This window comes from Monodelphis domestica, chromosome 4, assembly GCF_027887165.1.
Source record: "Monodelphis domestica isolate mMonDom1 chromosome 4, mMonDom1.pri, whole genome shotgun sequence".
Lineage (NCBI taxonomy): Eukaryota > Metazoa > Chordata > Mammalia > Didelphimorphia > Didelphidae > Monodelphis > Monodelphis domestica.
The window spans coordinates 257,924,098-257,936,127 of NC_077230.1; the positions used below are offsets into that span (position 1 = coordinate 257,924,098).

Below are 12,030 nucleotides of genomic sequence, written 5' to 3' on the forward strand. Positions count from 1 at the left end.
TGTATCTCAAATTTGGCTCCTACTTGGCTCCTATAATGTAGTCCCTTTTCTGTCTTTCATGGTGTGGCAAACCTTCTATAGTCCTGGCTACTGATTAGGTAAATGCATAATTGCTCAAATCATTTTAATTGGGCCCTGATTCAAGGAGCTGTTATGGATTTATTTTTCCTTTACTTAGAAATTTTACACATAAGACTTTGATAGTCTATATTTCATCCAGAACTTATTTTTTATTTGGATTTTTAAAATAATTTTTATTTCTCTTGCCAAATGATTCATATACCTCATAACTCAGTCATACATCCCTAAGTGATCCCTGTGTTTTTCAACACCCTCTTCGGGAATATATTATTATTATTTTAAATTACAAATTTTAAATTCTTTTTGAGAGTAATTTTAGGTTAAGAAACATGCTACCTCTCCAAATCCAGAAAATGAACTCTTCTTAGAAGGTACCATGAAGATGCCTCCATAAATCACAAGCTACATCAACAAGATCCAGAATGAACTTTGGGTGTGGTTGATTGAACTGAAGGTTGATTGAACATTTAATTTGAATGTATACTCTTATGCCAAAAGGGGACTGCCCCCTAACTGGCTCTTTGTCAATACACCTAGCAATTATTGGTTTTGTTCTCTTTTCCTCTTATCCTCAAATTATTGCAATTTCAAAGTTGGTATGTTTACAAGACCCACTGGAGAGACCAGTATTCCATGGGTCTCAAGGGGGAATGTATGATTGAAAATCTTCTACCCTAAAAAAAGAACTACATATCGCAAGAGCCCACTGACTTCCTGTCATTATGTACTTCCTGTAGACAGAGGATAAATGGTATGGGCTTTGGAGGCTCCAGGGCTCTGATGTAGAATCAGCATTGATGGTGGTAAGTGGGGATGACTAAAACATGGCTAACCAGCCAAGGGCATGTCGTCTTTATTTTGTATCTTCTTTATTCCTTGATTTCTAATGATCATTAATAAATCTCTTAAAATATAATATTATTATTGAGATATGATTTCAATTTTTACATCGAGGAAGCAAAAACAGTATGCTATGTATTATATTTCTCAGTTATTCATTTTGATAAGTAAAAGAAGCTATCTTCCAGAAAAAATACAATATTTTAAAGATCAAAATAATTAATATACAGTTATATATAATTATTTGAAATATTTAACTATTACATTTATATTAAACTATAAGGAAATTTTTATTTCTAAAGAATGCACAGAGGAAGGGATGACATCAATTATCTATATTTTTCTACTTCTTCATCAGCCACTCTAATCTCTAATGCTTGAAATCTTGCTCCCAGGTGCAACACTTTCCTAAACCTGTTCCCTCGAAGATCACCCGTCATTACTGATTATCAAATCCAATGACCATTTTTTCCATTTCATCATTAACACAGTCATTCTGTATTCAAATGATGCTAAGCCCCAAATTGTACATATTTAACACTTTTAATATTCTTCATTATTTATAAGCCCTTCCTTTATATCATTATTGCTGCTCTTTTTTGTCTTTCTCCAAGAACTGAGAATTAAACCTTTCACTCTAGAAATAAAAATTGTACCACAAAGTTTATGCAAAAATTAAGAAATTATTGGATAAAATACAATAAGCTGCCAATTCAAGGTAAGCAATTATTAAGCACTTTTGTTCTAGGCATTGTGTTAAGCACTAAAAATACAAAAACCAGTGAAAGAAAAAGAAATATCTTAACCTCAAAAATTTGAATTCTAATCGGTAACAAGAATCCATAAAAGCAGAAGTGGGAGGGGTACCCACAAAAATATATAGCAAATCATGAAGTCTGAAGAATCAGGAGTGGATCCCAGAGCAGAATGAAGGATTGAAAATGAATGTCTAGCCTCCTTCTTTAAATGAATATTTTAAGAGTAAGTAACCAAGAACTAGGGGAAGAGTTATCTTCCAAAGGACCAAGAAAATCAATAACAAAATATATCATATATAAGAAATACTACAGTGGTGAATGGGAGGGGACAAAGTAAAATATTTAACTACTAAGTCCTATTTCAGAACAGGCCAAAGGGTTTGATTTTTTGGAACTTAGTTCACTTGAATCTGAGATTGGGGCTGAGATTGGGGGAGAATGGTTTGTCTCTTCATTGGAAGGATCATCCAGAAGCATCACCATATGGTGCTACATGCAAATGGATTTTTGAAGTATTTTTCTTTGCTTCAATTTGTTTTTATTTCCATGCTTTTCATTTCCCCTATAAGAATGTAAATGCTCAGTTCTGACACTTAGTAGGCATTTAATCAATTTTTATTGATTAACTTACAACCCTTATCTTTGTATCTGTTGATTTAGTGTAGAGCTCTTTCCATAATATATAATTAATCAATATTTCTTGAATTCTATAATAAACTATTATTAAAAGTATGAAGATTATTAGAAAAAACTTAAATAAGGTGTATGTGCAGTCTTTATTTTTCTTAAACTATAAAATTATTGAGAATATTGACCTGTTTATCCTTTGGAGATTTCATCTTGGATTCACTTTGGGGAACTCTTGTCCTTCTAGTTCTCCTCCAATCTGTTCTTCATCTACCTTTCTCTTTGGCTTCTTCTTAAACGATTCTTCAAAATTCTAATAACAACCTAGTGTATGCACATTAGTGTACTAGGTGCTACGAATAAAAAAAATACAAATCAAATAGTCTCTTTGTGGGCCTGGCACTGGAACTGAGTGTTAAAGGACAACGGAATTCTGAGAGGCAAAATTGAGAGCAGAGAAGGAGCATTCCAGGTATGTAGGATTTACTTATAAAAATGGACATTTAACTCAATTTAGCATGAGAATTGAATATATGGTGGAGAATATTATTAAAGAAAGCTAAAATATTTAATGATATTCAGATGGTGGAGACCCTCAAAAACAAAAATAAGAAGGTTATATTTTGGAATTATGGGGTTAGAGACAAGATGGCAGAATAGAGGAAGCACTCAGTCAAGTTCTCTCAACATTCCCTAGGACCAATGTATTTACAAGTAAATTCTACCAAACATTTAAGAAACAGTTAATCCCAATATCATATGAATTACTTGAAAAAATAGGTAAAGGAGTCCTACAAAACTCCTTTCATGAGAAAAAAGGGTTTTGATACCTAAAAAGGGGAGCACAAAAATGGAAAATTAAAACTACAGATAAATATCCTTAATGAATGTTAACAAAATTTAAAAATAAAATTTATGAATAAAATGAGAAAAGAGATTACAGTAATATATCATAAAGTTAATACACTATGCTAGGTGTGATTTATCCCAGGAATACTGAGCTGGTCCAATATTATGAAAACTATCAATAATAACAACAAAAATAAGATTATCTTAATAGAGCAGAAAAAGATTTTGATAAGACACCCAATCTTATTACCATAGCACATAGAACATCAGGAAGGAAATGGGGCCTTTTTAAAGATTATATATTGTATGACATGATGGTATACTTAGAGAATCAAGTACAAAACTAGAAGAAACAATGAACAACTTCAGGAAAGTTTCAGGATATAAAATAAACCCACATTTGTCAACAAAATTTCTCTATTTATTGCCAACAAACCACATCAGTATTAGATAAAAGAAATTTCATTGAAAACAGAATAAACAATATGAAATATTTGGGAGTCTAGTTGCCAAGACAAACCCAGGAATTATATGAACACCATTATAACACACTTTTCACATAAATAAAGACAGATCTAAACAACTAAAAGAATATTAATTGCTTCTGAGTAGGCAGAGCCTTTATAATAAAAATGTCAATCCTACCTAAATTAATTTACTTATTCAGTGCTATACCAATCAAACTACCAAGGCATTATTTTTCAGAACAGGAAAAAATAGTAACATAATTTATCTGGAAGAATACACTGTCAGTAATATAAAGAGAATAAATATTAAAAAAAATGTTAAAGAAGGCAGTCTAGCAGTTCCAGATTTCAAACTACATTACAAAGTGGTAATCATCAAAACAATTTGTTACTGACTAAGTAATAGAGTGGTGGATCAATGGAATAAATCAGGTACATAATACATAGCAGTAAATTACTATATTAATCTAGTATTTGAGAAGTCAAAAAATCCAAGCTTTGGTTGTTAGAATTCACCATTTGATAAAAATAACTTGAAAAACTGGAAATCAGTTAGGGAGAAATAAGACACAGATCAAAATCTCACACTGTATTCTAAGACAAAGTCTAAATGCACAAATGATTTAGAAATTAAGAGTTGAGCCATGAGTAATTAGGGGAGGACTGAAAAAATATATACCTATAGAATCTCTGGATATGGAAGTTATGATGACACAAGAGACATAGAGGATTACTGGGAAGCAAAATAGATAATTGTGATTACAGGAAAAACAAAAGACTTTTCCACAAATAAAATTAAAGCATTCAAAATTAGAAGTAAAACCAGAAACTAGAGGAAAACAATTATGGAGGTTTTCTCTGGTAAAGACCTGTTTTCTCAAATATGTAGAGAACTGATCTAGATTTATAAAAAATAAGAGGCATTCTCTAGTTAACAAATGTTTAAAAGATATGAACTGGAAGTTTTTTAACAAAGAAATCAAAGCTGTCGATATTTATGTGGAAATGCTCTAAATTACTACTGATTAGAGAAATTAAAATTAAAGCAACTTTGATATATCAAAGTATTTGATTTGATATCAGAGTAGCTAACATTAGAGAAAAGAAAAATGACATGTTGGAGGGAATATAGGAAAAAAAACATTGCACTAATGCACTCTTGGTATACTAATGAGTCAGTCCAGTCATTCTGAAGAACAATTAGAATCTCACCAACTACATTAGGAAAGTCACTTAGCCTCTCAATACTATAGTCAATTATATAAGATTATAATTTGCAAAGAAGGTGTTGGCATACTTTGATAGACAAAGTTTCTTAAACAATGGAGTCAGTCCCTTATACCACTGGAATCAGAGGTCTAGGCTTTTTCTTGTTTTTAGTTAATAAAGGAATAACTGAGCCATTATTCTGAGCTTAAGATCCAAAGGTTCATCATGGTAAATTAAAGTTAGAGGTCTCACCATAACCAGCCTGTGGTAAGGACCCCATTAGATGTTCAACAGTATGCTTTATCGGGTTTTGACAATTAACTAGCATGCTATTAACCTAGTATGTTTAAAAACATGCTATAGCATTTGGTAACAATGGTTTGCAATATTTTATATGAAGTCATAAGTTACAGTTTAAGGTTAAGATGAGAAAATTTAATTAATCCTACAGAACTATAATACTACTTTGGGGAGGAGTTAGGTCAAAGTAATCTTCTACAGCTGGTGTAAATCTTCAAAGGATCAAACAACACTTGGACATGGCAAGGTTTTTTCACATGATCTCATCAGGTTAGATGTACACCCACCATTCCCAACAAACCCAATTTATTCTTTATGGATTTCACCTTCTCTAGATAACTACACAGACCTGAAGTTTTTATTCTTCCAGCAGACACTCAATCTAGTTTGTTCTGATAATATTATTTTGTATAATATACCAAACTATATCTTTTCTAATACTACAGTTAATCTATTATTATAATTGACATATTATACAAAGTTGGTTTACTAACTGAATCTAACTTTTGGTAAAAAATCATAGTTGCAGTTATCTACTTAATGGAGTGTATTTGAGCATTTGGTTTATGATCAAAAATCTAAAATCAATAAAAATAAATTTCCTTTTATATGGTAGTTCACATAAAGTTCAGGAACATATTCTTAACCCTTTATGTTATAGCCAGTCTTTATGGGAGAAAAATAATCTTGGTTTTGCTAAAACAAGAGACTAAGGATAAAAGTTTACATCATGGACTAACAATGACTTAGCTACCTCTTCTCTTCTGCAAATTCACCAGGAACCATAGAGCCCCTTTCCATTTTTGAGTTGTGAGTTCTTCATTTCCAGGTTACAATGGCCAAATGTTTGGTAGATAGGGCAGGAGAGGAAAGTTAAAAACCAGGATTTTATTATATCAAATTGATCCTCAGAACTTTGTTGATCTTTTGGACAGTATTAAAGGGCTATTCCAGAAGCCATCCCAGTCTATGCTGATGCCTTAGGTCAGGAGTGTTCTCTGAATGAAACTGAGTTAGCTTCTACATGCTATCAAATATAAAAAAGTTCATGGGAAGTGATGACATGATTCTTAAAATAACAAATACAGGTATTCAAAGGCCAAGAGATAGAGATAATAGAAGAGTCAATGAGAAAATCTGAGAAAGAATAAAAGATACTAAGAGACTTGAGAAAGAAAGAATTAAAAAATCTGTTTTGGGGTTTGGGGAAACTGACTTGCCATTTAAACAAGAGCACTTTTTCCACAAATATTCTCAGACAACTCTGATAATGGGTGGACAGAATGAACAACATTAATACCACAAATGTGTCAAGGAAAAGTTAGGAAGTTTTACAGTTAAAATAAACATAAGAATCAGTGTATCGACTTCTATAAGTACAAGGAAGACCAATATACCCACTTGAACTTTCACAGAGAACTTTTCACTCATCATTCTTTATTTTAAATTCTCTAGATACCAGTAGCCAGGATGAATAAAAAGTCATTTGTATTCATTATCATTTTTCCCATTAAAACATTCTAGTATTGAAATATTTTGGAAAGCATCCTTCAAACTCCTTTAAAGAGTATAGATAAACTTAAATACATGTTTTTCATAAAATGCATTTAATTATATTATAATTGAATACTTTAAAGTATAATGAATGGAACTTTATTTTAAAGCAAAAAAGTGACAAGAATTTTCTCTCTTTTTTTCCAGACTAGAATATTTGTGTAGAATTCCATTGACATTATGAATAAGCAGGTTTTTATGGGGTTTTTCTAGGGAAATAAGGACAGTTAAAAGGGGACAAATGTTTCTAATTCTGAAATAGTTACTTTGGAACTTTTGGATCATCATAGAATTTGTAAATATGAATGAATATAATGGGAAGTGACTGACTTATAGAACAATATCTGTCTGCATGATATTTTTTATATCATCACATCTATATGTCAGTTACTTATAATAAAAACACATTTAATAATTTAAGCATCTTAAAATTGCTTATATTAATTATTACTTGGATTATTTTTTAATGTCGTTTTGTTTTATTTTAACGATCACCTGGTGTTTAAACCCACAGCAGTAATAGCTGCTTTAAAAAAATAGTTTGAGTACATTATTTCTTTCAAATAAAGATAATTTAAATCTGAATTAGATATCTTTGATGGTGCTGTTTTTTAAATGACTGAACTATGAAATGAGTATGATAGAAAAGTCAGATGGAAGAACAAGTCTAGTAGAAAAGCATAATATATTTTCTTTAGATAGAGAGAGAAATATGTATATAAATCCATATACATATAGACATGAGTTTTATAGAAGTATAGATCTCTCTCTAACTACCCTATTTGTCTAGAGAAAGAGAGGAGGAGAAAAGAAAAAGGAAGAAAAGGGGGAAGAGAAATAGGATCTATCCTATTTTTATGTTTTATATATAGTTAAATATTTTATAGGAATATTATAACAATAGTCACATCCCAATATAATTTTCAATAAATAAATATTCTATTTAAAATCTTAAATCACTGACTTAGAAAAACAAAACTCTATTCATAGCTCACATTGTTATTTTAAAGGTGTAAGTATCTCAACAAGTTTAAAGCTTAAATATTACTCACAAATAGAGCCACAGTATTATAACTAATAGAACCATAAATATTATACTTTAGTAAAGAAATTAATAACAAAGGTCTGATTTCTAGACATTGTCAATTTAAAACAAAGACAAAAGGAACAGAGAGAAAAATTCTGAATATTATGATATTAGACCATAAAATTGCTTTGTAACAACATCAGATATCTCCAGAGGACAAAGTAACTCATTGCAAAACCAAGAAATGAAACATTAAGATTGACCTATCAGAAAAAAGAGAAATTGAGAAAACAAAGAATAATATATTTTGATACTGATAAAAATAAGACAATTAAATGATCGTTCTTGTATGGCTTGAGTTGAGTCAAAGTTGCACTTTGTTCAAAGTGGCAGAATTTACCATTGTAATGAGACAATTTTGTAATTAGCTGCTACAGATGATAAATATGTATAATATTGAGTCTTGTGAAGGCTAACAATGGTTTAGATTGTAAATGAAAGTCAATGAGGTGTGTACTCATTTTATTAGCATTACTATAGCATTCTGTTTTCTTAGTATGTTGCATTATTTAATTCTTTATAAAGTTTGCTGTACAAAGACTAGTTTTATGATTTCAATATAAACAGAGATAAGAATTTATATATAATCACTTAAATAGGCATCTTCTGTAGGACATTTAATCTCATTATAACTTTATACTTATAAAGTCACAAAATATGGTAAGACTTTTACCTGAAAGACACCCAGTGACTGACAGAAACAGAATTAGTTTCCATGACGACCCCATCCTTGGTCACTAGGGTCTTCCTGAGTCCCAGCGTGTGTAACTGTTAGCAGCTTTGACGTTTCTTCATTAAAGTATAGCCTATTGAGACAGAAGAGAGGTTTCAAAAATAAAAGAAACAACTCACCCCCAAAAAGCTAATATTGAAAAAAACATATAAAAGGATGTAAAACCTTAGAATGCTTGAAGTAAGGAAAGACTGATTATTAGTTTAAATATTGAAACAACTAGAATGGTTTCTATTTTCATACATTAAATACACAATGCTAAAATTACAAAGAAAAGAACAAAACAAGTTTTTCATAAATCATTTATTCCGATCAATCCCTAAAAGACAAAAAAAAATTTAAAAAAGCATCAGATTCTAATTTGGGATCATCTTTTCTCATAGGGAATTGGGAGGGGTACATTTAATACATTAGACAAATGAATGGGGTAGAAAAACTAGGGTAGATGAACCAGATACATTAATATCTGTTTCTCTGATACAGAATATAACTAATGATCAGTTAGTCAAGCACTTTTACACATTGTGCCTTTAGCTCATCTAAACCTCCACAGGGAACTTTCCTCAATTAATTATTAATGTCAACTGCCTTTGTTTTTAAGTTCTGTGATAATCTGCGTTGTGATACAGTTCCCTTGTTTGGTGAGTTATCTCTCTCAGCATCCTACACTGGCCAGACCTGAGGGAAATAAGATTTTTCATGAATATTTAACTTTTTTTTGTCTTATGGTCATGCCTTTTACAATAAACACAGCATAATATTCATTTATTTTGTATACTTTTCTCCCCCGCCCCCAGCAGGACTACATTAAAAACAGACATGATAAACAAGCCTAACCCTGAAAGTACTGCAAATATAAGAAAGATATTTGGAAATTCCTAAAATAGAAGAAAATGAAGATATAAGTTAAGAATTTCTAGGTGTGATCTAGCTGAGTTTTACTGAGGCAAGAGATTAGGTTCAAAACAAAATAATTTAAAGTGTGTCTTCAATGATATAAAACAATGATTCCTTCATTCATATCTAATCTCTGAAGGAAGATAATAAGAAAAAGAAAAGATGCAATTGCCCTCTGCCTCATAGAGCAGCACCTTTAAAAGCAGGCAAATATTCTCTGCTGAGAAACTAAAAACTTATTAATGTCATAAGAAAATTCACTACTTGATTCATTTTAGACTCACTCTAATTTCTTTTAGATACTGAGCAGAGGACTCCAATTTAATTTCATGGCTAAGACTCTCTAATGGAGAAGGCAGCTATTAGGATTAAGTCATCATTGATTTATAATTTCACTTAAAAAACACACCCCTTTCATTACTCTTTCATAAGAAAACTGTAGATTTCTCCATATAAACAAGAAGCAGAAGTCTTTGAAGTAAAGTTGTCTTATCATTAAATGATGATTATATATTCAAAACAGTAAAATAGTTGTCCCCATCAAAGTTGCTTTACATGGTTTATAAACTCTTAGGTCAAACATTCCTAAATTATCCAAATTTAGAGAATCCTGAATCTTGGAAAAAACCATCTAGCTCAATTCACTGACAATAAATAAATCATCACTGATAACTGGTTATTCAATCTTTGCTTACATACTACTAATAATGAGAAGCTCATCACATTATGAAAATATAATCTCATTTTTACATAGTTCTAAGTAGAAGATAGTAGCCCCTAATATTGCATTAACATCAGACTATTTTTAACTTACTTCGTTTTCACCTACTAATGTATTTTAAATATTTTTGTGACTTTAACTACATGTGTAATTAAGTAGATGTTATATACAGTAAAATTTTGTGAATTCAGACTGTATTAATGTAAACATTATATCCTTATATCCTAAACAAAATCTTATAATTGATTAAGGGCTTTTATATTTATGATACAGTTTTATGGAATATAAGTGTACTTATTTATTAGCACCCACTTGTTCATTGATGATGTATGCACTACCCAAAAGTTATTAAACTATACTTATATAAATAAAAAATCTAAATCTTTCTCTTAAAACTTACTAGAGTAAGAACTAGATCATTTCTAAAGATTCCTTTAGTTCTAACATTTTGAAACTATTCCCTATTCCACCTGACAGATTTTTATATGTTTGAAGATAGCCTTCACATAATCCTCTAAATCTTTTCTTCTTCAGGTGAAGAGAAGAATTTATTTCCTTCAATCATTTCCATTGTGTCACGATTTATTTTGGAGTAGTATTGGCTCAGAACAGTAACTCTAGGGACATAATATATTATATGTAAAGACAATAGTTTTAAATAATTAATTGTTTTAATTTATGTAAAATCTTGATTTGAAGTTTTTTTTTTAATCTGATATGTAAATATATTTCTTATGCTTTGCCTCTGAGAATTCCTAGGTTCCTGCAAGGCCTACTGTTAATGTCATATCCTATAGGAGGTTAGTACAGTGCCTAGCACATAGTAGGCACTTAATCAATGTTAACTTATTGGTTGATGGATTGATATCATGAAACCCACAGTCATTAGTGCTCTCTCCTTATTTAAGATTACTTGCCATGCATGTTGCATATGAGAAGCAGTGTTTTGTAGAAGATAGAATCTGACATAGGAAGATATGAGTTCAAGCCATGCCTTTGGCATTACAAGATACATGATCTATCAGTACTCTCTCTTTATTACAAGACACTGAGAAGGTAATAACTCACATTGGTAGAGGGAGTTCATAACTTGGGAGCCCACAGCAGAGGCTCAGTGTCTATGCCTCTTCTTAGATACTTATCCTCCTAGATGGCATATGTAGAAGGTAAGCACTTTAAGGAGGGAAATGTGTTTCAAGGTTTTTCTTTGTATTACTAATGCCTCTCTAAGTACTTCATATATAATAAGGAAATAATAAATTCATAAATTTCCAATATCCAGTATAGCATCGTGTACTTAGTAGGTACCTCGTATATGTTGGGGAAATGTGTTTTATATATCACTGTATATGTATATGTAATGACCACTACATCAGCTTTTTTATATCAAGAAGTATTTATTAATTATCTACTAAATTTAAGGTGTTGTACTAAGTCTGGAGGATACAAAGACAAGAATGAATTAATCTCTGCCATTATGGTACTTATATTCTAGTAGTGGGACAAGGGAATATATGTTTCATTGTTAAAATATTTAATATGAAAGACTCTATGAAGTAAATAATAACATTGTTCCACTCTGACACTCCTTGGATCTTCATGGAAATTTAGGTCACATCATTACCAAGACCCATACTCAAATTCTACTTTTTTCTTATAACCAAATCTCAGCATGCATTTGTTGTGTAATATAGATCTTCATCTTTGCCCTACCAACCAGTATAGACACATTCCAGACTTTATCCTCATACGGCACAACTGTATGTGTATAATTCTAAATGATGATTGAATCCTTCCAAATAAGAGAGGTCATCTCTTGTATTTCATCTCTTTGTTGCCATTAATATTTATTGACTGTTGATGAGACTAAAATTTAAAATACCAAGTAGAGGAAGAACTGACTCCTA

At 30.8% G+C, this 12,030-nt stretch overlaps 1 protein-coding gene across 1 annotated transcript in view; it reads right to left on the minus strand.

The window, feature by feature from the left end:
* CNTN5 (contactin 5) overlaps nucleotides 1-12,030 on the minus strand; it is a 1,793,707-nt gene that overhangs the window by 945,663 nt on the left and 836,014 nt on the right. Inside the window, exon 4 of the mRNA XM_007494948.3 lies at nucleotides 8,446-8,578. Coding sequence (XP_007495010.2) covers nucleotides 8,446-8,500 — 55 coding nt within the window. The 5' untranslated portion in view covers nucleotides 8,501-8,578. The remainder of the gene's footprint in view (nucleotides 1-8,445; nucleotides 8,579-12,030) is intronic.